Source organism: Bos indicus x Bos taurus, chromosome 5 (genome assembly GCF_003369695.1).
Source record: "Bos indicus x Bos taurus breed Angus x Brahman F1 hybrid chromosome 5, Bos_hybrid_MaternalHap_v2.0, whole genome shotgun sequence".
Lineage (NCBI taxonomy): Eukaryota > Metazoa > Chordata > Mammalia > Artiodactyla > Bovidae > Bos > Bos indicus x Bos taurus.
The window spans coordinates 105,330,741-105,356,910 of record NC_040080.1 but is presented as its reverse complement, the minus strand read 5'-3'; the positions used below and the strand labels follow the sequence as shown (position 1 = coordinate 105,356,910).

Here is a 26,170-nt window from a genome sequence, read left to right as displayed (position 1 = left end):
TGGGGAATATATTAGTAGTTGCTGGTTATTAGATTAGGGGGAAGGTATTACTTTAAAGGGAAAACAAAGAGCTTGTTTGGAGAAATGGAATAATTGTCTATTCTGATTGTGGTGGTAGTTATGCGAATTTATACATGTGATAAAATGTCATAGAAGCATAAACAAACCAAAAAAAAAAAATAGTGCGTGTGAAAACTGGTGAATAAGGTCTATGGTTTAGTAATAGTATGGCACCAATGTCAATTTCCTGTTTTTATTAATTGAACTTGAATTATCAAGATATCATTTGGACAAGCTGTGTGGAGGATATAAAAGTAACTCTTAGTACCAATTTTTGCAGCTTCTACGGGAGTTGTAAATCAAAAAGAAAATTTTTGAAAATGATTGAACTTCATATTTAAGTTCTGTGCATTTTATTACATGTAAATTATAGTTCTATAAAACATTTACAGTGCCTTCCATGCCCACATATGTTACATAACAAGGCCTCTGTCTTATTATATAAGAGAAGGGGTTTGCACAATGATGACAATGTATTATGAATGGAGGGGTATGCATACCTCAGCTTTCTGCAATCAAAGAGAAAAATATTTTTAAAACACTGGTATTATGTCTAGAAATAGTACAAACAATGATGTGGTATGTTCATAGCATCTACAGTAATTAGCAATAATTTGCATATTATTCAAACAGTTAAATGAACTAGATCTGTATTTCACAGGTGTAATGTACAGTGAAAGAAGCAAAATGCAAAAATAAGTTAGGTTAATTTTGAAATAATATTCTAAAAACTTTTGAATATGTTTATTCAAAACATATGTAGAAAAACTGAAAAGCTTACAAGTGAATTTCACTTTATAATATTTTATTTCTCTTTTTTAAAAATATCTGCATAATAAGTAAATAGGTATTTATTTTGTGTGCTGTTTGTCTTCTAAAAATACAAACTTTTAAAATAAATATTTAATAAAATCTTGTTTGTGAAAAATCAGAAGAAAGAACTGACTGTTCTTTATTAAATGGAAGAGATTCTCTATTTTAAATTAAGTAGCTCGGTTTGGAGGTGAAACAGGATCCACTTGCTTAGAAGTCATGTTCCAGAATTCATACCACTCATTTCATTGTGAAAATATGGGAAAAAAGAATATTACAGACTTTGTAGATGAGGCTACAGACATGATCTAATCAGAAGACAAAGACCAACGAGAGTTTTGCAAAATCACTATTTAAATATTTGCTATTGTATTGCACATAAGAAAATTCTGATCTGATACAAACTGTTTATCATGTTATAACTGTGAAGAATGTTTAATATTACAATGTTTTGGGATTAAACATACAGTTTTGTAGAACAAGTATTAAAAGCAAGGTCAATTTTATTCTATTTTGCATGTATAGTATATCCATTTTGCATGACATAGAAGAAAAGATATATTTTCTTTATGATTTCTCTACTCCTTAACAGTAAGAGGAAGGATGATGTTCAATTTGAAACCAGTGTTTTCACAGGTAGAATTTGAATATAAATACATATGTGGCTGAGTTAAATATGCTGCTAGACATGTAACTAGCCTCTATGAAATTTCTAGGTTTGCATTTAAGCTGCGAGGTGGCACCATTGTGAAAGTGTGTGTTATTGTTAAATTTCACTTCTAAATTTGATTCTGTTATAATCTGGCTTAGTTAATAACCGATACTGTTTGCTGTTTTGGAATAAACAATCTTTTGGATGTTAATGGCTTAGATGATAACAAGATTTTTGGAAGACATGTTCACAAATACTTTCTTGACATGTAGGTATCATCTTGTCTGGAGGAGGGTGAGATTTCTGCTTTTTAAATAGGTGCAGTGAAATTATGTCATTAAATTGAAGCAAATAAAACCTGATTTTAAAATCCTGAGGCTTATAGTTAATGCCTCTTTAGTCAGCAGGAGGGTCTCTTATGTGGTTAGCATGTCTTTCCTTATTTTGTAACTGATGTCACCAAAATCTTGGTATTGCTTTGATCAGTCAGTTAGTTCAGTTCAGTCGCTCAGTCGTGTCCGACTCTTTGTGACCCCATGAATCACAGCACGCCAGGCCACTCTGTCCATCACCAACTCCCGGAGTTCACTCAAACTCACATCCATCGAGTCGGTGATGCCATCCAGCCATCTCATCCTCTGTTGTCCCCTTCTCCTCCTGCCCCCAATCCCTCCTAGCATCAGAGTCTTTTCCAATGAGTCAACTCTTTGCATGAAGTGGCCAAAGTACTGGAGTTTCAGCTTTAGCATCATTCCTTCCAAAGAACACCCAGGACTGATCTTTAGAATGGACTGGTTGAATCTCCTTGCAGTCCAAGGGACTCTCAAGAGTCTTCTCCAACACCACAGTTCAAAAGCATCAATTCTTCAACGCTCAGCTTTCTTCACAGTCCAACCCTCACATCCATACATGACCACAGGAAAAACCATAGCCTTGACTAGACGGACCTTTGTTGGCAAAGTAATGTCTCTGCTTTTGAATATGCTATCTAGGTTGGTCATAACTTTCCTTCCAAGGAGTAAGCATCTTTTAATTTAATGGCTGCAATCACCATCTGCAGTGATTTTGGAGCCCCCCAAAATAAAGTCTGACACTGTTTCCACTGTTTCTCCATCTATTTCCCATGAAGTGATGGGACCAGATGCCATGATCTTAGTTTTCTGAATGTTGAGCTTTAAGCCAGCTTTTTCACTCCCCCTTATTCCTGATTGGTTTTTGTGATGTCTCAGTATTGATGGAGCTATAGTAATGGGACCATTAAATACATAAGCTTGTGCACTAATGAAATAAAATCCAGAAAGAATGTATAACATTTTTCATCCTAAACATCACAAGTGTAAGTTGTGAGCCAGTCATCATTTCACTTGAAATAGTTCTCTACGGAGGTTTTTTTGATGAAACAATGGTATCACTTACCCAAGTACATTTTAAAAAGTGACTAATGCCCTAGAAGGGCTTCTCCTCTGAGTTCACCAATACCAAACTTGCTGATTTAACAATGAGAGAAGGTGGGAGGGGGTATGCAGACATCTGAATTTGAAGGAAGATGATCTTTGGGTTCTGGTTTCATGAGTTTTTGTAGCACGTCATATAGGGATAGCTATGTAACCACAGTGATGTTTTATGGTTTTATTTTACTCTAAATTTTTCTCACATCAAATATTAAGGACAATGCTTTCTCACAGGATTTCAAGCATCCTGTGGTTTGGATGAAGTTCCAGCTACTTTGAGGCTGCTTTACTTTCTATCATGGCATTTTTCTCCCATTGAGGGGCCAAATCCCAATAAATCCTTACTTAATGATATTAGACATTATGTAAAACAATATTTATAGCCAAGAGGTGATTCTTTCAACTCTTCAGTTCAATCCAAAATAGTAATGAAAGCTCAGAGAGTAATTTTAGATGAAATAAATTATCTAATACATATGTCCTTAAAATATCTTGAAATTTCTATATGTCTACCCTTATTCCCAAATTAGACTTAACATATAGTATTTTACATTAATAATGACTGTAGTGAGAAAGTAGAGATCTTTCATGGCTTTGTAGTATAAAAATATGGGATGAAAGGCATTTCAGGGAATTTTATAAGTGGTAAAACATGAATATTGCAGAAAATAATCCAATGTGACATTTATAACATTCAATTAAGAATTAAATAATATCCTTGGTAAATAAGTGATGTTAAGCTATTTAAAGTTTCATCAGTTGCCTTTAAGATTGATTTTCATCAAAATTACTGTACTGAAATGTTTTCTTTTGTTGTACAGACTCAAATAGCAAACCTCAATTTTAAAATCGGCTCTTATTTGCAAAAAATGCTTTGACATAGTGCATTTGTTCTGCCTGGGCAGCAATAAAGGATTGTGGTATCATTTTGAAGAAGGTTGTTTGACAGAGCCTGTTTGTTTATTTGGGGTAATGTGATCTGCATTCAGAAAATGCCATATTTTGTTTCATGATTGTATACATTCTCTCCCATTGCTCCCAGGCAAGACTTGTAAGCAGAGAAGACACGGATTTAGACCTTTTTTCCATGACCAGTGGAAGTGCTTTGTCTGTGAAGACAGAAAAAAAAACTCTGGCACACAGACACTCAGCGGGATCTTCAAGTAAGTTGTGGTTTCCTTCAGAATTAATTTCAAAATCACAAATGAATTGATGGAAACTAATGCCAGCAAGCATTCTTTTACAGATAAGGGTTAGGATGCCAGCAACCAGAACTGCCCAAAACTATCCATTTGAATTTTTTCCTTCTTTGAATGTCTTCTTTTGATACAAACGGAATTAAATTATTTCTAAAATTAACAGCATCAGTTTTTATTTTAATTCTATTCTGTGACTCAGTGATTTACTCCTCTACCCCTCCATGGATCATATTGAATTCTTTGATCATTTAGTTCTAAAAGAGTTTGTTTAGGTTAACTGTAAAATGTTGGATTTATATATCAAAGTAATGTGTTTTGGCCTTTTGTCATTATTTAATATATATTGTAAGTAAAGTTTGTTTTGAAGGAATTTTTTTTTTTTAAATAGCAGACTTCTAAACATTATAGTGTCAAAATCATGCTCTTAAAAACTATTTCCACTGAATAGATGACAGTTTGTATTTACTAGTGATGACTTTTTATATTTGAAAACTTGTCACACGTTTATTAATTTGGTACTATAACTATAACTATAACTATATATATATATATATATATATATATCATGGTTTCAACAAGAATTACAAAGCAATTCTTAACTCTGAAAAGAATGTAAACATTTAAAAACTATCTGTATCTCAAGGTATTTGAGAGTAAGAAAGCCTAACTTTTTCAAACTCTTCATTTAACTTACACTGTAAAGATATCAAAACATTTTCTAGAGTGTTATGGTATATTAATACAAAAGATGGTTTATTTAATATAATATTTTGTTAATATTGCCAACATATAGTAAACCTCAGAAATCCACATATTAATTTACACTTCATTTTAAGTAATAGTTACTCTATAAAAAGATTTATTACTCATTGATTGTATGATTATATACACACAAAGTCAATATTTATTTGAATATGAACAATTCAACAATCCAGATAGTGCTCTTCAGATAAATGAAAACGTCGAAATGATTCTCTGACTTTTCCTCCAGATGCTTGGCATTATTAGATTCCAGTCATTTAAATCCATTTATATGTAAATTTATTTTAATGAATTTTAATTTCATTTTAAAATAATTTTAATATATCTAACGTACAAATATTTCCCAGAATCTGGTCATGAAAGGTTGCTCTGGTCAATATGGTTAAGAAATATTTTAGGTTAATTCACCTATGTAAAATTATTCTTTTAATACAAATTTTCTACAGCAACAAAGTGTGGTACTATCAGAAGTTATATATATATATTTTATATATATTATATATATGTATAAAACATTTCAGAAAGAATCAACCTATGCCACACATCATAGTGAATAATGCCATACCCATTTTAAGCATTGCATATTACAAACTCATATGATGTTGTTTTGAAGTAGTGTGGGTAAAAATAAACAAACCTAATAAAATTTTTACACAAATTGCCTTTTCACTTTACAGAATATCAAAGCTTCTGTTTGAAATGTACTATCTGAATGTTAAAACATAAATAACTCAGTCAGTCAGCAACTATCCTGAAATGCACAAGCTTCATCTTTCACTTACATAAAACTGAGTTATAGATTTTAGAGTATATAAGATCTTTATAGAGAGTTCATTTCTTAACACTTTCTCTAAGAAACTGTAATAAGGCCATTCACACTGTAGTTTCCATTAGTTGTCAATAAATGACATTATTGCAAACACTACTAATGACTAACTGTCCATTAGGTGACAATTTAAGACAAGCCACTTTAGGAAATATTTTTTCTTAAAGAACAGAATGAATATGAATAAATACTATTTGCCAAATTCTTTGTCAAACTATTGTCATACTAGTTTACTGTAACATACATGTAATATAATGGTGAAGGATATGAGCTCTGACACCACTTTGCCTAGATTTGTATCATAACTTAATTTTCTCATCCTTAAAATAGGAAAGATACATACCTTGCAGAATTGTTTTAGGATCAAATATAGTGCATTCACTTCCAGTAGTCATGTATGGATGTGAGAGTTGGACTATAAAGAAAGCTGAGTGCCAAAGAATTGATGCTTTTGAAATTTGGTGTTAGAGAAGACTCTTGAGAGTCCCTTGGATTGCAAGGAGATCTAACCAGTCCATTCTAAAGGAGATCAGTCCTGGGTGTTCTTTGGAAGGCATGATGCTAAAGCTGAAACTCCAGTACTTTGGCCACCTCATGCGAAGAGTTGACTCATTGGAAAAGACTCTGATGCTCGGAGAGATTGGGGGCAGGAGGAGAAGAGGACTACAAAGGATGAGATGGCTGGATGGCATCACCAACTCGATGGACGTGAGTTTGAGTGAACTCCGGGAGTTGGTGATGGACAGGGAGGCCTGTCGAAAAGAGTTGGACACGACTGAGCAACTGAACTGAACTGAACTGATAGCACATTCAGAATGGTATCTGTCTCAAAATAAGTGCTTAGTAAATGTTCTTTGTAGTTGATGTAAAAAAGAAAAATCAGTTGAGGTAAGATATTGAAGTCTGTAGTATCTGGTCACATGGCTAACTAGCTCAGCTTAAAAGAAATGTCCTCTTAATAGTTCTTTAACTGAAAAAAAAAATGACATAGCTTATTATATAGAGAAATCTTTTAACTGTCAGAGTCTTTGTGTCCTAGGCCCCCATGGCCCTGGGCCAACCACTTAAAGTCTCAGTATTTTGAAAGCTCTTTTCCTCCAGCTTTCTCTCAAAATCTTGTCACCTTATTAAAGCTAAAATATTTCTTTCAGTTTCGCAAGCCAAATCTAGAGAGTAGTTTATGGGTTACAGCTATAAAACTTTTTCAGCCTTTGAACTTTTCTAGTTATTTCTCTTTCAATGTTACTATATTATTTGGAACACATATTCTTTAAAAATAGATACATTCAGGTTTAAAATCCCTACTCAACTATCACGGATAAGTTATGTGACCTTGGGTAAATTATTTAATCTCTAAGAATGAGTTTACTCTCTGTAAAATGGAAGTATAGTGTCTATCTCATGGAATTTTAGTGAGGAATAAATCAGTAAAAATATACGTAAAGTATGGTGATGCATTGCCTAGTAGTAAGTAAAAAAAGTATTGTTCTTGTTGTTTATATTGTTCGTTATTGTATGTGTTGTTACTGTTGTATTATTTTTAAACAATTTCAAAGTAGAGTTGTCTTCTTTTTCTGTGTATCAAATAATAGCAGGACCATGCCATCCATATAAAGTAACAATGTATTTTCTTAGAGAATTTCCTAAGGTTTCTGTTTTTATCCTTTTAGGTCTTACTAAGAAGGCAATGGCACCCCACTCCTGTACTCTTGCCTGGAAAATCCCATGGACGGAGGAGCCTGGTGTGCTGCAGTCCATGGGGTCACAAAGAGTTGGACACAACTGAGCGGCTTCACTTTCACTTTTCACTTTCATGCATTGGAGAAGGAAATGGCAACCCACTCCAGTGTTCTTGCCTGGGGAATCCCAGGGACGGGGGAGCCTGGTGGGCTGCCGTCTGTGGGGTCGCACAGAGTCGGACACGACTGAAATGACTTAGCAGCAGCAGCAGCAGCCCTCTTACACAAGGCCAAGGAAATCTACTACCAAATTTTCTAATCTATATTATGATTTGAAAATAGATGAAGTAGGTCACATTCATATTTTAAAATGTGCCATTGTGAAATGACTAGGCAAAAAAATTCCTGATTTAAACAATATTTATTTTAAAATATTTGATATCCTTAAGTGATTTTGGTTTTCTCAATTCATTTCCCTCTTAATACTTAAAGGATGCATTACAATAACAATAACTCTATTGCTCTAGCAATTTAGAGTTTAGCCAATTTCTTTTAATTGTCTTTTCTGACTTATATGCTTATTTTTCTTTGATAGATAATATAAATGAGACTTAAAGTATTTATTTGAACGTTCGCACAAAAAAACTTAGCAAAGGAAAGCAACAACTTGAATCCATCTTTTCTCATTCCAAACTCAGTGCTATACTGTCTTCTGTTCCTTGGGCTAAAACATGTAGCTTAGTAAGAATATAGTTCCTCTTATCCATTCATTCTTTCTGGAGACATTTATTGATGAAATATTGCTCACTATACACCTAGTTTTGGTTTCCAGTTGCCTTCTTCATATTATCTCTGTATTTTCCCAGACATAGTCCATTTTCAAAGTTAGCCAGAGACTGAAAATCCAGAATTCCTCTGTAATAGTGTATGAGTTCAGTTCAGTCGCTCAGTCGCGTCCAACTGTTTGCGACCCCATGAACCGCAGCACGCCAGACCTCCCTGTCCACCAACTCCCAGGGTCCACCCAAACCCATGTCCATTGTGTCAGTGATGCCATCCAACCATCTCATCCTCTGTCGTCCCCTTCTCCTCCTGCCCTCAATCTTACCCAGCATCAGGGTCTTTTCCAATGAGTCAGCTCTTCACATCAGGTGGCCAAGTATTGGAGTTTCAGCTTCAACATCAGTCCTTCCAATGAACACTCAGGACTGATCTCCTTTAGGATGAACTGGTTGGATCTCCTTGTAGTCCAAGGGACTTTCAAGAGTCTTCTCCAACACCACAGTTCAAAAGCATCAATTCTTTGGCGCTCAGCTTTCTTTATAGTCCAACTCTCACATCCATACATGACCACTGGAAAAAACATAGCTTTGACTAGACGAACCTTTGTTGGCAAAGTAATGTCTCTGCTTTTTAATATGCTGTCTAGGTTGGTCTTAACTTTCCTTCCAAGGAGTAAGCGTCTTTTATTTAATTTCATAGTTACAGTCACCATCTGCAGTGATTTTGAAGCCCAGAGAAATAAAGTCTCTCACTGTTTCCACTGTTTCCCCATCCATTTGCCATGAAGTGATGGGACCAGATGCCATGATCTCAGTTTTCTGAATGTTGAGCTTTAAGCCAACGTTTTCACTCTCCTTTTTCACTTTCATCTAGAGGCTCTTTAGTTCTTCTTCACTTTCTGCCATAACAGTGTATGAAAGTGAAAAGTGAAAGTGAAGTCGCTCAGTTGTGTCCGACTCTTTGCGACCCCGTGGACTGTAGCCTACCAGGCTCCTCTGTCCATGAGATTCTCCAGGCAAGAATACTGGAGTGGGTTGCCAGTTTCCTTCTCCAGGGGATCTTCCGCATTGGAGGCAGACAAACGCTTTAACCTCTGAGCCACCAGGGAAGCCAACCCCAAATTGGCTTCTTCTCTGAACATGTCCTAACTGTCATGAAATGTAAGCCCTTATAATATGGTACTGAATTTACTGAATGTGGAAAAAACTATTTTTCAAAAGTAAAGTTGCTAATGCTGTTGAAATGAAGAAGGCTTCTTGGAGGCAGTATACTTGATCTATACCTAGACTGACAATTGGGATTTAAGTAAGGGGGGAAAAGTGGAAATAAACCCATCTAAACAAGGGCAAAAGGTAAAATATGAATATATATTTGTAAAACACTGAGAAACCTGTCTGGACCAGAGGTTCCACATACTGAAGCGATGTAAAATAAAGTTGCATTAAAAATGAAGCCTAGTTTCAAAATAACTTTGAAAATATAATGGAGTAGTTGGGCTTTTCTACGCAGCTGCTGCTGCTGCTAAGTTGCTTCAGTCATGTCTGACTCTGTCTGACCCCATAGACGGCAGCCCACCAGGCTCCCCCATCCCTGGGATTCCCCAGGCAAGAACACTGGAGTGGGTTGCCATTTCATTCTCCAATGCATAAAAGTGAAAAGTGAAAGTGAAGTCACTCAATCGTGTCCGACTCTTAGCGACCCCATGGACTGAAGCCTACCAGGCTCCTCCATCCATGGGATTTTCCAGGCAAGAGTACTGGAGTGGGATGCCATTGCCTTCTCCTTTCTACTTCAAATGAGAAACTAACAAATATTTCTGAAAATACCTTATTGTTTTAGAAAGCCTAAAGTCAGTTGAAGAAAGACATTCTGAGTCAATCCTAACATTTTACAATGCCTCCAGTATATTGACAAAATAATTTTAAAGCTCTAATCAAAACAGATTAATCTGACTATCAAAAGTACTAAGTGAAATACATGGTTTACTAGATGCCAGTTCAGTTCAGTTCAGTCGCTCAGTTGTGTCCAACTCTTTGCGACCCCATGAATCGCAACACGCCAGGCCTCCCTGACCATCACCAGTTACCGGAGTTCACTCAGACTCACGTCCATCGAGTCGGTGATGCCATCCAGCCATCTCATCCTCTGTTGTCCCCTTCTCCTCCTGCCCCCAATCCCTCCCAGCATCAGAGTCTTTTCCAATGAGTCAGCTCTTTGCATGAGGTGGCCAAAGTACTGGAGTTTCAGCTTTAGCATCATTCCTTCCAAAGAACACCCAGGGCTGATCTTTAGAATGGACTGGTTGGATCTCCTTGCAGTCCAAGGGACTCTCAAGAGTCTTCTCCAACACCACAGTTCAAAAGCATCAATTCTTCAGTGCTCTGCTTTCTTCACAGTCCAACTCTCACATCCATACATGACCACTGGAGAAACCATAGCCTTGACTAGACAGACCTTTGTTGGCAAAGTAATGTCTCTGCTTTTAAATATGCTATCTAGGTTGGTCATAACTTTAAATGAAAAAAAGTCAACCTGAAAAGACTACATACTATATGATTTCAACTATGTAACATTCTTAAAAAGGTAAAATTATGGAAATGGTAAAAACATCAAAGGTAGTAGGGGGTTGGATGGAAGATGAATAGGTTGAGCATAGAGGATTTTTAGGGCAGTGGAAATAATCTCTATGATACCATATGCATACTGCCATTCATTATACATTTTTCCAGACCTATAGAATGTACAAAACTGAAACCTGAGAGTGAGCTATAATGTAAGCTATGTACTTTGGGTGGTTATATTTTGACAATTTAATTTCATAATTTGTAACAGGTACCTTACTGGTGGGGTTGTTGATAATGAAGGAGACTATGAGACTTCACTTTCATTTTTCACTTTCATGCATTGGAGAAGGAAATGGCAACCCACTCCAGTGTTCTTGCCTGGAGAATCCCAGGGATGAGGGAGGCTGATGGGCTTCGGTCTATGGGGTCGCAAAGAGTCAGATATGACTGAAGCTACTTAGCAGCAGCAGCAGCAGCATGCATATGTGGGACAGAAGATATATAGGAAATCTGTGTGCCCTCCTCTGTGAATGGAAAATACTCTTTAAAAAATTGTCTTAATAAAAAGTGAATGGGAAAAAAGAAAAGGAAAACAAATGAGAAGCTCAGAAGGCTGTTCCTCACCACCTATTGCCTGAGATTTACTTCAAAACAGGTAGGATTTAGCTTTTAATTTTATAAATAAATTGCCCAGGGCTAAGGAGGCTAAACGTTGTAGAGCTAAGACTCAAATCTGGGTCTTGTGATTCCTAGTGTAAGGATATCAATTGCTTCCCATCCAGCTTCTCGGCATCATAAATGTTTTGCTTCTATCTATCTCAATGTACAGATGGAACATAAAAGACAATATCATAAATTATAATGTATTTTTTGAAAAATACAAAGATGAAGTGCATATGATTAGCACATAGAAAACACTTCAGAGAACAAATGAACTTATCAACCATTGTTGCTTTTCTCCTCTTATCATATATTCATAGAACCTTTAAATGGATATTGTCTTCTCCAGAACAAGGGAAACCGTTTCCATTAACATTTTATGGCCTTCTCTGTAAGTTGTTTGTATGAGATTTAATCTAGTTGTTGCTGTTCTTTAGTTGCTCAGTCATGTCCAGCTCTTTGAACCCTATGGACTATAGCACACCAGGCTTCCCTGTCCTTTACTATCTCCCAGAGTTTGTTCAAACTCATGTACATTGAGTTGATGATGTTATCCAACCACCTCATCCTCTGTCATCCCCTTCTCCTCCTGCTTTCAATCTTTCTCAGCACCAAGGTCTTTTCCAATGAGTCGGCACTTCACATCAGGTGGCCAGAGTATTGGAGCTTCAGCTTCAGCATCAGTCCTTCCACTGAATATTCAAGGTTGATTTTCTTTAGTATTGACTGATTTGATCTACTTGCTGTCCAAGGGACTCTCTCAAGAGTTTTCTCCAGAACCACAGTTTGAAAGCATCAATTCTTCGGTGCTCAGCCTTCTTTATGGTCCAACTTCCACATCTCTGCATGACTACTGGAAAAAACCATAGCTTTGACTATAAAGACCTTTGTCAACAAAGTGATGTCACTGCTTTTTAAAATACTTTCTAAATTTGTCATAGGTTTCCTTCCAAGAAGCAAGTGTCTTTTAATTTCATGACTGCAGTCACCATCTGCAGTGATTTTTGGAGCTCAGGACAATAAAATCTGTCACTGCTTCCATCGTTTTTCCATCTATTTGCCAGGAATTGATAAGACCAGATACCATGATCTTAGCTTTTGAATGTTGAGTTTCAAGGCCAGCTTTTCACACTCTTTCACCCTCATCAAGAGGCTTTTTAGTTCCTTTTTACTTTCACCTTTTAGAGTGGTATCATCTACATATCTATGGCTGTTAATATTTCTCTCAGCAATCTTGACTCCAGCTTGGGATTCATCCAGTTCAGCATTTTGTGTGATGGATTCTATGTATAAGTTAAATTAGCAGGGTGACAATATACAGCCTTGACATACTTCTTTCCCAGTTTGGAACCAGTCCATTGTTGAATGTCCAGTTCTAACTGTTACTTAGAAATCACTGAAGATGATGACTGTGGCCAACATATTAAAAGATGCTGATTCCTTGGAAGAAAAGCTATGACCAACCTAGACAGCATATTCAAAAGCAGACACATTACTTTGCCAACAGAAGTCCATCTAATCAAAGCTATGCTTTTTCCAGTAGTCATGTATGGATGTGAGAGTTGGACTATAAAGAAAGCTGAGCGCTGAGAAATTGATGCTTTTGAACTGTGGTGTTGGAGAAGACTCCTGAGAGTCCCTTGGACTGCAAGGAGATCAAACCAGTCCATCCTAAAGGAAATCAGTCCTGAATATTCATTGGAAGGACTGATGCTGAAGCTGAAACTCCAATACTTTGGCCACCTGATGTGACGAACTGACTCACTGGAAAAGACCCTGATGCTGGGAAAGAATGAAGGCAGGAGGAGAAGGGGATGACGGAGGATGAGAGGATTGGATGGCATCACCGACTCAATGGACATGAGATTGAACAAGCTCCGGGAGTTGGTGATGTACAGGGAGGCCTGCTGTGCTGCAGTCCATGAGGTTGCAAAGAGTCGGATACGACTGAGCGACTGAACTGTTGCTTCTTGACCTGCATACAGGTTTCTCAGGAGACAGGTAAGGTGATCTAATATTCCCATCTCTTTAAGAATTTTCCACAGTTTGTTGTGATCCACACAGTCAAAGGTTTTAGCAAAGTCAACAAAGAAGAAGTAGTGTTTTTCTGGAATTCTCTTGCTTTTCCTTTTTCTATGATCCAGCAGATATTGGCAATTTGATCTCTGATTCCTCTGCCTTTTCTAAATCCAGCTTGAAAGTCTGGAAGTTCTTGGTTCACGTGCTGCTGAAGCCTAACTTGAAGGATTTTGAGCATTACCGTGCTAGCATATGAAATAAGTGCAGTTGTCTGGTAGTTTGAACATTTTTGGCATTGCCCTTCTTGAGACTGGAATGAAAACTGACCTTTTCCTGTCCTGTGGCCACTGCTGAGTTTTCCAAATTTGCTGGCATATTGAGTGCAACACTTTAACATCATAATCTTTTACGACATGAAATAACTCAGCTGGAATTCCATCACCTCCACTAACTTTGGTTGTAGTGATGCTTCCTAAGGCCCACTTGACTTCACACTCCAAGATGTCTGGCTCTAGGTGAATGACCACACCATCGTTTTCCAGGTCCTTAAGATCTTTTTTGTACAGTTCTGTGTATTCTTGCCACCTCTTCTTAACCTCTTCTGCTTCTATTAGATCTTTACCATATTTTTCATTTTCTCCCTTGCCTTTTGCTTCTCTTCTCTCAGTTCTTTGTAAAGTCTCCTTAGACAACTGCTTCACCTTCTTGCATTTCTTTTTCTTTGGGATGATTTTGGTCACCACCTCCTGTATAGTGTCATGGACCTCCATCCATATTTTTCAGGCACTCTGTCTAGCAGATCTAATCCCTTGAATCTATTCATCACCTCCACTGTATAATTAATCATAAGGGATTTTATTTAGTTCATACCTGAATGGCCTAGTAATTTTCCCCATTTTCTTCAATTTAAGTCTGAATCTTTCAATAAGGAGTTCTAGATGAGCCACAGTCAGCTCCAGGTTTTATTTTTGCTGACTGTACAGAGCTTCTCCATTTTTTACATATATATGTATATAAACATATATACAAATTTGTGTTATATATTAGGCATGAGTCTATAATAGAGATGATATCCAATTCAATTAAATATCAAAATTCTAAACTTTTTAGAAGTTAACTTCTGTACCTTATAATTATATATAATACAGAAAATATTACAAATATTTTTAAAAGTGCAGCTTAAATTTATTTTCAAAAATCAAAAATTAAAAGTTTTATTATTTTGGTATTTTAAAAACATGAACAATATATCTCATGTGAAGGAGCTTTGGTTTTTCTCTCTGAAAGTATTAATAATGAATTCTATCCAATGCAAAGATTTGCTAATGAATTGCAGTGTTAATTTTTAATGTGGCTGACCCACATCAGCCATCTCTCTCCACTTCCACAGTAAGGGAACTTGATTGGGTGAACATAGTTGTAAATATAAATGACTTTATTTTATGAATATAATATGGTCACTAGTGCTTCACTGGTGAATTCACCTCCCCATTTTGTCATCTTGCTGCTCTCCAACCCTTCTGCCACCCTACTCCTAACCTGTATCTGCTTTGAAATTGCCCTTTTCAAGGATCCACGATCTCTAACTAACATTTTGACCCTTTTGGCAGCTCTGCTACTTCCAACTGATTCCCTGGATTCCATAACTTAAATTTACAAATCAATTATTTCCTCATTGGAAGCTTAGAAATGTTTTACCTTTAACTTAATTTTCTGTCGCTAGAATGGTCAAAAGATGAGTGAAAGTTATGTTTAATTATGTCCCTGTGCTTGCTGTGTTGCTTCAGTCATGTCCGACTCTGTGTGATCCCATGGACTGTAGCCCACCAGGCGCCTCTGTCCATGGGGATTCTCCAGGCAAGAATCTGGAGTAGGTTGCCATGCCCTCCTTTAATGGATCTTCCCAACCTATAGATCGAACCCATGCCTCTTACGTCTCCTGCATTGGCAGACGGGTTCTTTACCACTAGCGCCACCTGGGAAGCCCCATTTATGTCCCTACTTGCATATTTTTCAGTATAGACTGAAATATATATATAATAAATAAATTGAGTTTTGGTTCAACTGTCCGCTAAATCGTATATTGATTTTACTTGTATCTAGCCTTTCTTGCCTGGAGAATCCCAGGGACGGGGGAGCCTGGTGGGCTGCCGTCTATGGGGTCTCACAGAGTCGGACACGACTGAAGCGACTTAGCAAGCATGCAAGCAAGCCTTTATAAAAACTCAAGTTATGTAATTCTAGTGCATTTTCCTCAGATATTTTATTTATTTATTTATTGGTTGCACTCGGTCTTTGATGCTTTGTTGCTTCCTGGGCTTTCTCCGCTTGGGGTAAGCAGGGACTACTCTTCATTGCAATGCGCAGATTTCTCATTGCGGCGGCTTATCTTAACAAGCTCTATGTGTGCAGGCTCAGTAGCTGTGGTCCACGGGGCTTTAGTTGCTCCTTGGCATGCGGAATCTTCCTGGACCAGGAATCGAACCCGTGTTCCCCAGATTGGCAGGCAGATTCCATTAACTGTACAACTAGGGAAGTCCTCCTTCAGATATTTTCTTAAAGGAAAAAATATGTAGTCTCCGGTATCCCATTAATGTTTTATTACTATATGCGCTCATGTAATTCAGTCAAAACCATTGAAATATGGGAGTATTCTTTGAACAGCTTCAGAAATTCTGGTAGTACCTAGAAGATCTTGATGGGTAAACAGAAAGGCAGTGACATAACTGAAAAATAAAATTGCCTGAAAAAAAACATTTTGATAAAGTAATTCTTAAATTAAAAAATCATGTTAAGGGTTATCATATCATATATAGATACAGGTATATAGATGGGCTTCCCAGGCAAATCAGCCTGTAAACAATCTGCCGGGAGACCCTGGTTTGATTCCTGGGTCAGGAAGATCCCTGGAGAAGGGATAGCTACTCACTCCAGTATACATGGGCTTCCCTGGTGGCTCAGATGGTAAAGCATCCACTTGTAATGCAGGAGTCCTAGGTTCAGTCCCTGGGTGGGGAAGATCTCCTGGAGGAGGGCATGGCAACCCACTCCAGGATTCTTGCCTGGAGAATCCCCATGGACAGAGGAGCCTGGTGGGCTATAGTTCATGGGGTCTCAGAGTCGGACATGACTGAGCAACTAAGCACTGCACCGCACAAAATATACATATGGATACGGATTAAGAAATATCTTTCTCTTGTGTTTCCTCAACTTACAGAAATTAAGGATGATATTGTTTTATAATGGACAGTTTTTTCCATTGGAAGCAATGCAAAAAAAGATATTCATCTCACATTTGCTGCCTAATGATTTTCTTTATGGTACCATTATTTCTTAAAATTAAAAATGATACTATCTTCTTTTTAATAAACTTAGTCATATAAAGTCAAGTTTCAAATATGTTACTGTCACTTACTTTGGGGCAAAAATTTTAACTTCATTGCCTCAGTTTCCTTATCTTTAAAATGAGGGTAATAATGTATTGTGCACAGCTATATTGTGGACTAAATGAGATGGTGACTGTAAAGTGCCATGCCAGGGCCTGGAACATAAGGAACTCCTAGATCCCTGCTACTCCTTCAAGATATGACATTTTCAGGTCATGAGTAAACTAATATTGGCAGAATTGAAGATAAATGTGTGATGAGAAAATGCGGACAATGGCACATACCAGTCTTTTAATAGACTTGATAGTAAAAAGTTGAGTAATTTTGTACAGTGCAAACTTTTATTGATGCTAAATGCACAATAAAGAAATTGTTTAAAATGTGCACTCTAGTAATACTTCTAATTAACTGGCATAGTTGTAAATGATAGCATTCAGTCTACAAATTCTAATAAAATAATTCCACAATACCATTGTCTATGCCAACTGTTGTAAAATTCATTGTAGAGGTAAAAACTAACTCTCAAACTTCTTAATTAAAATATTCAAACTTTAATCCTGACATTAATGTTATATTTATTCCACAGATAAAAATAAGGTAAATAAGATTTTTATAGACAACTGTGGCCAAGTTAAACTTTTTTCTTTTATGTATAATAAAATCTGGCTTTGTTTATCCTCTTGTTCTTATCTGAAATGTTTGATTTAAAGAAACATGTCAATAAAGAATCTTAGAGCTATATCATAGAATTATTATTTTTAAAAAAGTTTTTTCAGCAAGAGCTGGTCTCTAACAATATAAAAATTTTATTTTAAGGCTTTTATTTTATTATTGCTTAAACCATTAACTCTGATTTTTCTGGATCTCAAATTTTTTTGGCAGGACCTTTACGAACACAGATTTGTTAGGTCTTAATATTGTGTCCCTGAATAAACAAACACGTTAACATTAACACTTCAATCCTAAAAATATTCCTGTAACCAGATCTGGATAGTCAAAATTAATTACTATTATACCACGCTCATGTTTACATGGTTGCTGGAAACATCTAATAGACATATATTAAAAGTCTAGCACAGAGTAGGCACATAATAAATAGCTATTGATTTAATGTCCTTTAACAGCCCGATACAGCCTGTTTCCAGAATCTGAGACAGTCTAATGAAACAGTCAACAATGATTCCAGACATAGTTAAATATAACAGTTATTAGTAACCACAGAATAATATTTACAGATCTAAAACAGTGGTTCACCAGCAGTTGATATTATCCAGAGGAAGACAAATTTCAACTGTACTTTTGTGAAAGAGCTAGTTATACATATGTCAACTACATTTATTCTTTGTAATAAAAAAGCAACTTACACACATTTTAACATTTTTGAGGACAGGATCTATGTATGCTCTATTGATAATATATTAAAGCATCATGTTTCCAACTGTAGTATTTTAGTTTTTACCCTTTCCCTCATAAATAAACTGACTTTTTTTTTTCGTTATTGTTGTCACTTTCAAACCGATTTCTTACACTAGCTTAATGTGCAAAAATAAATGGGTATGGTCAAATGTGAAATGCATTTGTCAAATGAATGAAACTAAGTGCAATAATATAATAAATCCTCAGGCGAGTCATGTTTATTGTTGCCAAATGTCTCCCTGCTAAGAACTAATGAGCATGAAAAGGGATAATGAAAGTTTCCATGAAAGTTTTTGGGAAACCTATCCACAAGTCTTCACTATCTGGGAATGTGGAAATACATATTTGTTTTATACAAGTTCCATATGAGGATTGTAAAGATGAAATTATGAGAACAGAGTGAAATGGAAAGCAACTGTGGAATGATGGTTACTAATATTACTTGGCACATGGAAGTATATTGACAGAGGAGCTTCATTGAAAGGCAGAAGAGAACAGTGCCTGCTACATAATAGGCACTAAATAAATACATATTGAATGAATGTGAAAATAAAAGGAAGAGTTTGAGCTCAAGCTTTCAAAGACTCCAAGTGATCTTGAAAATCTAATTTAGGTTTTAAATATTTAAATGCCAAAGGATAACTGTGCAGTGATAAAACATTTGAGAACATGTTGGGGAAAATATGTTGGATAAAACATTTGGGAAACATTGACTTAAAATGCATATTTTTTTTTGCTAAATGTTTACTTTCGGCAAAATTAATTAACATGGGGAAAGAGGGCTAAGACAAAGAACTGGGTTGTTTTCAAAAGAATATGCATATCACTTAAGTGTAAAAAATACTCTCAATTATTAGCATAATTCATGCCATTACTCTTTAAATACAAATACTTATGGACACTTAGTTATAAGTATGATAGAGTAGTGCAGAGAATATTTTTAGAATGATTAGAGAATCTAGGAACAGACTTTTTCTGAATTGACAAGAATAATGGACCTATGACCTGATTTTTAGAACCAACTGTATATAGAAGGAAACAGATGCCTAGATAGTTTATAGATTGTTAAATTTCATTCTTAATTCCTTATTGAGTTATACTTTCTATTAGTCAATTTATTAGTAGAAGTCAAATACTCAATAACCATCTAGTAGTTTGGTGGGAAGCCAGAAACACCAGGAAAGAAGAATTATTTAATGGTCACATGACAGAAAGCTAATCTAATTATGAAAAAAATCATAAAACCTGTTTAGATTTTATAACCAAAAATCACTAAATCATTAAAATAAAAATTCCCCACAGAAAAAAAATGAGAACAACATTAAACAATATAAGTACAAGAAACAGAATTTAAAGAAACTAGATAGTATTTTTAGCACCATATTCTAGCCATCCTCTTCTATGCAAACACATCTCTAAGAAGAAATCAACACAGCAGTGTGTTAAAAATAATAAAACCCAGAAACAGTGCATACTATAGGGAGGCCTCAAAGATTCTAAATCAGATATGAATGGTAGCTATTATAAAAGATCAAGAAATGCGCAAAATACAAAAGTAAAAATCTACGCTATATATCAGGATACCCCACCCTCTATGATATGTATTAGATTTTATGCACATTAGGAATTGCCTTTTCAAAATAAATGTACATAGACAAAGCAAATTATATGTGTCATGTTGATTTAAAAAGAAACATCAGGCATCATGATTTTTAGCAACAATAACAAATACCGTGGTAGTCTGTGGCTATCAATGTACCAAACATAACTGGTTTTCTTTTTTATATGTCTCTTAAATATTGGGTAAGAAGGATAACTGTAAATGTCATTGTCCAGTTGGGATTTCAAGAAACAGGAAAATGCTATTAGTATTTTTATGTCATAGAGAAAACTTTTATTCACTGAAAAACCTTGAAAACAATTTCAAAACAAGCAAAATCACCATGTTATACGGAGTCAATCTAAATATGATATAAACAACCCCTTTATTTGTTTTATTTTCATTCTTAGTGTTAGACTTTAAACTATCTGTAAATGATCATTAGAACTCAAGGTTGGACATAACAATGGCCCTTAAAAGCAACTGTTACTTGAACACTGTAATATCTACCTCAACCTCAAACTTACCCAGTGTAACTCACTCACAGCACTTAAATTGATGTAAATGCTTTGCTGCTAAGAATTTGTTCTGGTCACTTTCATTAAAATGTTGAATTTTTTTTTCCTTCATGCTTTACTTCTGCTGTTTCTGCTGTTAAGCAGTACAATATGAGAAGGACTTTGAAATGATTTTTATGTCCACACACATAGTGGTTCAACGAAAATCCAATGACGTATTACTATACATCATGAAATTTCTACTTTAACCTGTTTAAGGAAGTTTTTCTTATACATACCAGGAGCGTCATTCAAAGCATTTAACATATTAAATTACTTATCAAAACACAGCGTATATAGACCTTGACATTTGCTAAAGAACCAAGGATTTAACCCAAAAAAATTTTAAAGGACCAGAACAAATCTTTAGCAGAACACAGATTATGTGGCAAAGAAGCGACTTACTGGAAGATAGATCGTACTTATCAAGACATACTTTCAGCATATATGTAAGAGACTGGTTGGTTGATTTGTATGGTCACCTGCAAATATCCAGCAGACTGTTGTCAAAAAAAAGGTAAAATTTGTAACAATAATGTGCAGAAAAGAGAAAAACTGGCAAAGATCCTTTAGTTATAATTTTTTTTATTCCAGGAACCCATCAGTAGTCTAGTTCTAATATCCATTTTTTTGAGGTAAAATCTCTCACTACTGTATTTTCATGTGAGTATGTAATTTCAGAATGATTATACATTGACTTATTAAATTGCTTCTTTATTTTCTTTTTTCATTTCTAGAGTAATCATAGGACAAAGTAATAGCTTTACAATGAATGCCAGTATGTGGTTCCTTCGTAGACGTCTTGCTTTACTCCTCAATTTATTTCTGCATTTCTGGTGGTTCAAGAATTTATATGATAACAAAGACTCTCACTAAATGCAATGAGAGAATAAGCTATATTGATTACTGCTCAAATTGCTTATTTACACATAGCAAAATAATGAAATGCAAGTGTAATCACATCTAAAATATTAAATATATATATATATTCACTTAAGTTTTTATGTAATTTTAAAGACTAATTTCCTATAGAATTTTCATTCCATTCCATTTGAAGAAAATGTACTTCAAAATTGTTATAAATCTATTTTGTAATATCACACAACATGTTTTTAAATTATAATTATTGCTGAAGGAATTATACTAAACAATGAAAAATTACAAGCTGCCTTTTAAATATAGGGTTACACTGTAGACAAGTACAAAAGGCTTGAAGATTCATCAACAGCTTCAAAGTACTGAAGACAACAGAACACTATTAGGAAAAACAATGTACCATACATAAATTTGTAGTCAATAGAAAAATTTTTTAGAATTCAGAAACACTGTTCAGAATCAGGATTTGGTCTACAGAAAGCTATATTGTAATGCAATTCATTTTGTTTAATTTTGAAATAGTTATTTTATAAATACATGAAATTATTTTTAAATATTTCAATACTTCATAAAGAAAGTGCCACCATTCTTACACGTTATCTGCCATATTTGATGAAAAGCTTATGTTAAGAATAAAGGTTTAAATAATACATATATATACTATTAAGATATTTTCATCAAAAATATTTAACATAATGAACTATGTTACCAAATTGTATTTTAAAATATATATTTATTTCTACTTATTAGCTTAAATAATGCTGGCAAGGAACTTTATTTAGCTTTCTCTATTGGAACAAAACATTTGTGTTAAGCTGTTTGTGGAAATAGGCTTACCCTTTTATCAAGCTTGATTTTTTTATCTTAAATAAATATACCTGAATTCTAAATATGTCCCATTTCTCAATCCTGCATGCTACACCTTCCATGAGGCCCAAGCGTTCTCCCTTACTGATGTGCTCTCATAAATAGATACTTGTTATCCAACAAATAGTTTATTCATCAAAGAATTTTTACTACCAGGGGAAGTCATTTGCTGTTACTATTATTGCTGCTGTTTTAAACAAACCAAAGTGGACGTTCCATTTAAAATATATATACATATATTTCCAACTTGGAGCTAGTAAATAGAGGACAAGCTTTGAGGATGCTTTCTTAATTTTTTAGGTCACTATTTTATCATTAGGAAATTCTTGCTTTTGTGCAGCAGTAACATCCTGTTGCTTGAAAGAGTTCTTGCAGCTTCACAAAGGATACTGTCTAACTTACCAGGGGTAGTTTAACGCAGGCTAAATCTGGCCAGCACATAGAAGCCAACTTCACTTGGCATTTCTCCTTTGTCTCTGCTGAGATTGTCTTCACAAGTGGCAGCTGTGAAGGCCTCTTAAACTGCACTCCATTCTAACTCCATCACAGACTTCTGCCTATAGGCATAAGCGTCAGCCTTTCCATTTCTAGAATAACGTTTCCTAAGACAATAGCTTTTCACTTTTTTTCCCTTGCCTTTTAGTAAGATTTTCTTTGTGGACTAATAAAATTTGCTCCTTTTACAGAGGCTCTTTAACACTTTTGAATTTATTTTACTAGTCATAATTCTAAGATTAAAAATAAAAAAGCAATACTCTGTTTTTAAAAAGCTCTTAAGTATAAGGTGGACTTTTACAATCAATTTTACCCCTCACGTTGTACCAAATCTGAAATCACAGGCCAAATTCCATAAATGGTCTAATATTTTCAAATTTTTCTGTTTGAACATATACTTTAAAATATTTTAAGTTGGAGAAGTATTAATATTGAAAAAAAATCGATATATTTCCCTCTAAACTTATTTAAAGACAAAAGCATCGTAATGAAGAAGAATCATGTGGTTTGAACCTTTGCCTCAAACCAGGACTGAGGGAGCTCTGGAATGCCTCATTCTGCTGCGTCTCAGGCCGTTTTCCCCAGAGACAGCCCTGTGCACTTGTTTAATTCTCAGGAGATGTGAAGCAGACGACCATAATTCTTTACTAGTAGTCTTAATAGGGTATCTCGGGTTCTTGCTGAGTAACATATTTCTAAAATGCTGTCCCATTCTTATAACCACTATGTGCTTTGCACCTCTCACATTTTTTGTTACTTTTCTCTGGGTAGGTTCTAACTTGTTGAGTGTAAATTGTCATTTCTTCCACTTTTATAGCACCTGTTTACAAAGCATTCCCCCAGGTCTAACCACCTTTGCAGTACACTCAGGAAGTCCATCTTCACAGCAGCCCTGTAATGCATAATCATTCCCTCATTTATAAACCAAGACTCAGAAAGGCTGCGACCTGTCCAGTCATAAAGCTGTGTTTTATGCAGCCAGAACAGAACCCATGAATATCTTTAAAGTCTACATCTAATATACTTTCCCCCCAAATTTTCCAAGCATTATTTTTTTCTGAAAAAGTTCTTAATTCAATAGGACCACTTCTAAAACTAATTTTTAATGTACTCATTATTTATAAAATATAAACAGTTATAAAAATTTAAATTATGAAAACATAAGCAAATATACTAGAAACTTAGACATATCCATTAGTGTTGAAATACCAGGGATATTTGGATTGTAGATATAAGGAATTGTTATATCTATTTAACTTTTAAAATCATTTTCTTTCATTTAACCTAAATATAATTTATACTAAATTTTGATTATATTATATTGCAAACAAAAAGGAAACATACTTTCTTTTAAACTCAAAGATCACGTAGTTCTAAAATGAATGTGACTGGCAAATATATTTCTTAGTTTTAAATATAATTTTACTTGGATCAAGTTAAGTGAATGTGTGCATTTAATATCACTGTCTAGGTTGTTCAATTAAGGGAATACTTGCACCAATGATAACAAACACAAGATCTTCTAAGAAAGAACGTATATCATTCCGTGACAATCCTGTACAACTCAGTGGTGGATGGGGAAGTGGCAAAAAGAAGATGAAAACTTCAAACTAATCCTTCAAGCTTCAGCATTCAAAACATATGGCACATGGCTTCAGGAGATCTGTGGCTATCTGGTCATGTTACCAACTGGATACAATGTTTTAGAGTACTGTATTTAATTTGTATTAATATATTTATTTCACAATTCTGTTTCCTGATGGACTTGTCTTATTTTCCATCTTATTTTCCACAGTTTTGCTATTGTTCCTGTGTTCATGTGGGATGACTTCCAGAAGTTAATTCTTGAAATATTGTAATGGAATTTGCATATCCAATTTCTTTTTTATTTAAAATGTTTATAACACATGTACTAAAGATGATTTTTGTTACCAACAATAAATTGTAATACCATAAATATATCATAAGAAAATATAGCTATATTTTATTGGAACATTTATAGTATTAATGGGTTATTAATATATTAATAAATTTTATTTGACTGTGTTATTATAATTGTATATTTCAAATATAAATTTTATATAAAATAATTCAGAATCGAAAATGAAAATAGCTTTTTTGTTTGTCATCTTAAATAGATTAGAGTTATGGTAAAAATATATATGTTCCATTTAAATTTAGATGACAGATTTAAATATCAATTTAATGAATTGTATATTTTATCTGTAATGTTTCATTCTAATCATTTATTAAAGGTAAATGCTCCTTCAAGTTCATTAATAATATTCTTCTGATTCAAAAATACTCTAATTTTTTTAAGTGGCTTAAAATAATTATTGTTAAAAAAATCTTTCCAATTTTTTAAACCCTGGTCTTCTAATTTTATAAGGTTAATATATTTTCTAAAACTGCAGATGAGTTTTATTAAACTGTTACTATTGTGTGGTTAATATTCTGTGATATCTTAGCAAGTACAATATGCAAAATGCTGCATTTACCTTTCATACCCCTTAGGCTCTTTACTGAGTTTGGGGCTTTTTTCACGAAGCTAAATTCTCCAGTGACTTTTCAGTCTGTTGCTCTGTAATAGGATCCAGTGAACTTCTGGTTTGTTTTGCTGCTTTCCTTATTCTTTATTGAAATACTTCATTTTGAAATGATTAGCAGACTTAGAGATGCATTCATTTAGTTTGCATCCCTCATCTACTTTTGGAGCTCTATTGCATCTCAAGCCTGTAAATGTCTTTTAACTTGATTGAGATGGAAATGTTAATGAGCCTTGAGCTGTCAGTTGATAAAGAAAACATAAATTCATATGTTGTGGCCTAGAAATTGAGGCTTTGGAAGTAAGCTCCATGCGTAGTTGTTTTGTGAACGATATTATGTCATATTTTTACTAATAGCATCCACAAACCAACATAATGTAATGATGGAAAATATTTTATCTCAGCTTAATGTGAGCCCTACAAGAGAAAACCACATTAAAGCTGATATTGATGGGGTTTTATGGTTCATATGTGCAATCAATAAAGTGGAAAGGCTGGTATGAGAAGTGAGATGCTTATGATTAAACTGCTTTAGAGCCTAAAATAATTTAATCTCTAGTTTCCTTATTCTGTGATCTGTGTAATTGTTTCATAATATTAATTTTGAGGAAGATTATGGGTGTTGATGCTCCTTAAATTTGTAGGTTATGGATGATTTATTTGTCAATAAAATAGTTTCCTAATTATGGAGTTATATTGGAAGTTCTTTGCAGCATCATTTATTGTGTCCAGCCCTAAAATGGTCATTGAAAAAAATATTTCAAAGTTAAAAATTATCTTTTTAACACTACTTCATTTGTGCTTATGATAATAGAAAAGGTAAATTTTAAAAGAGAATAAATTTTGATTAAAATTTTTCTAATTTTAAAAATTTAATAAAACCTCAAAAGAAATTAAAAGAAGAGATACGCTTTCTCCTGTTTTCTTGAAGAGATATTAAGACAAATGTTTGTCTTTAA

At 34.6% G+C, this 26,170-nt stretch overlaps 1 protein-coding gene across 2 annotated transcripts in view; it reads left to right on the top strand.

The window, feature by feature from the left end:
* Positions 1–25,913, top strand: part of LRRIQ1 (leucine rich repeats and IQ motif containing 1) — a 225,815-nt gene extending 199,902 nt beyond the window's left edge. The window contains exons 26-27 of one of the 2 annotated variants that reach the window (XM_027543219.1): positions 4,019–4,139; positions 24,137–25,913. In XM_027543219.1, the coding sequence (XP_027399020.1) occupies positions 4,019–4,139; positions 24,137–24,279 (264 nt within the window). In that variant the 3' untranslated portion in view covers positions 24,280–25,913. The remainder of the gene's footprint in view (positions 1–4,018; positions 4,140–24,136) is intronic. The other variant, XM_027543220.1, reaches the window with a different exon arrangement.
* The last annotated feature ends 257 nt before the right edge of the window (positions 25,914–26,170 follow it).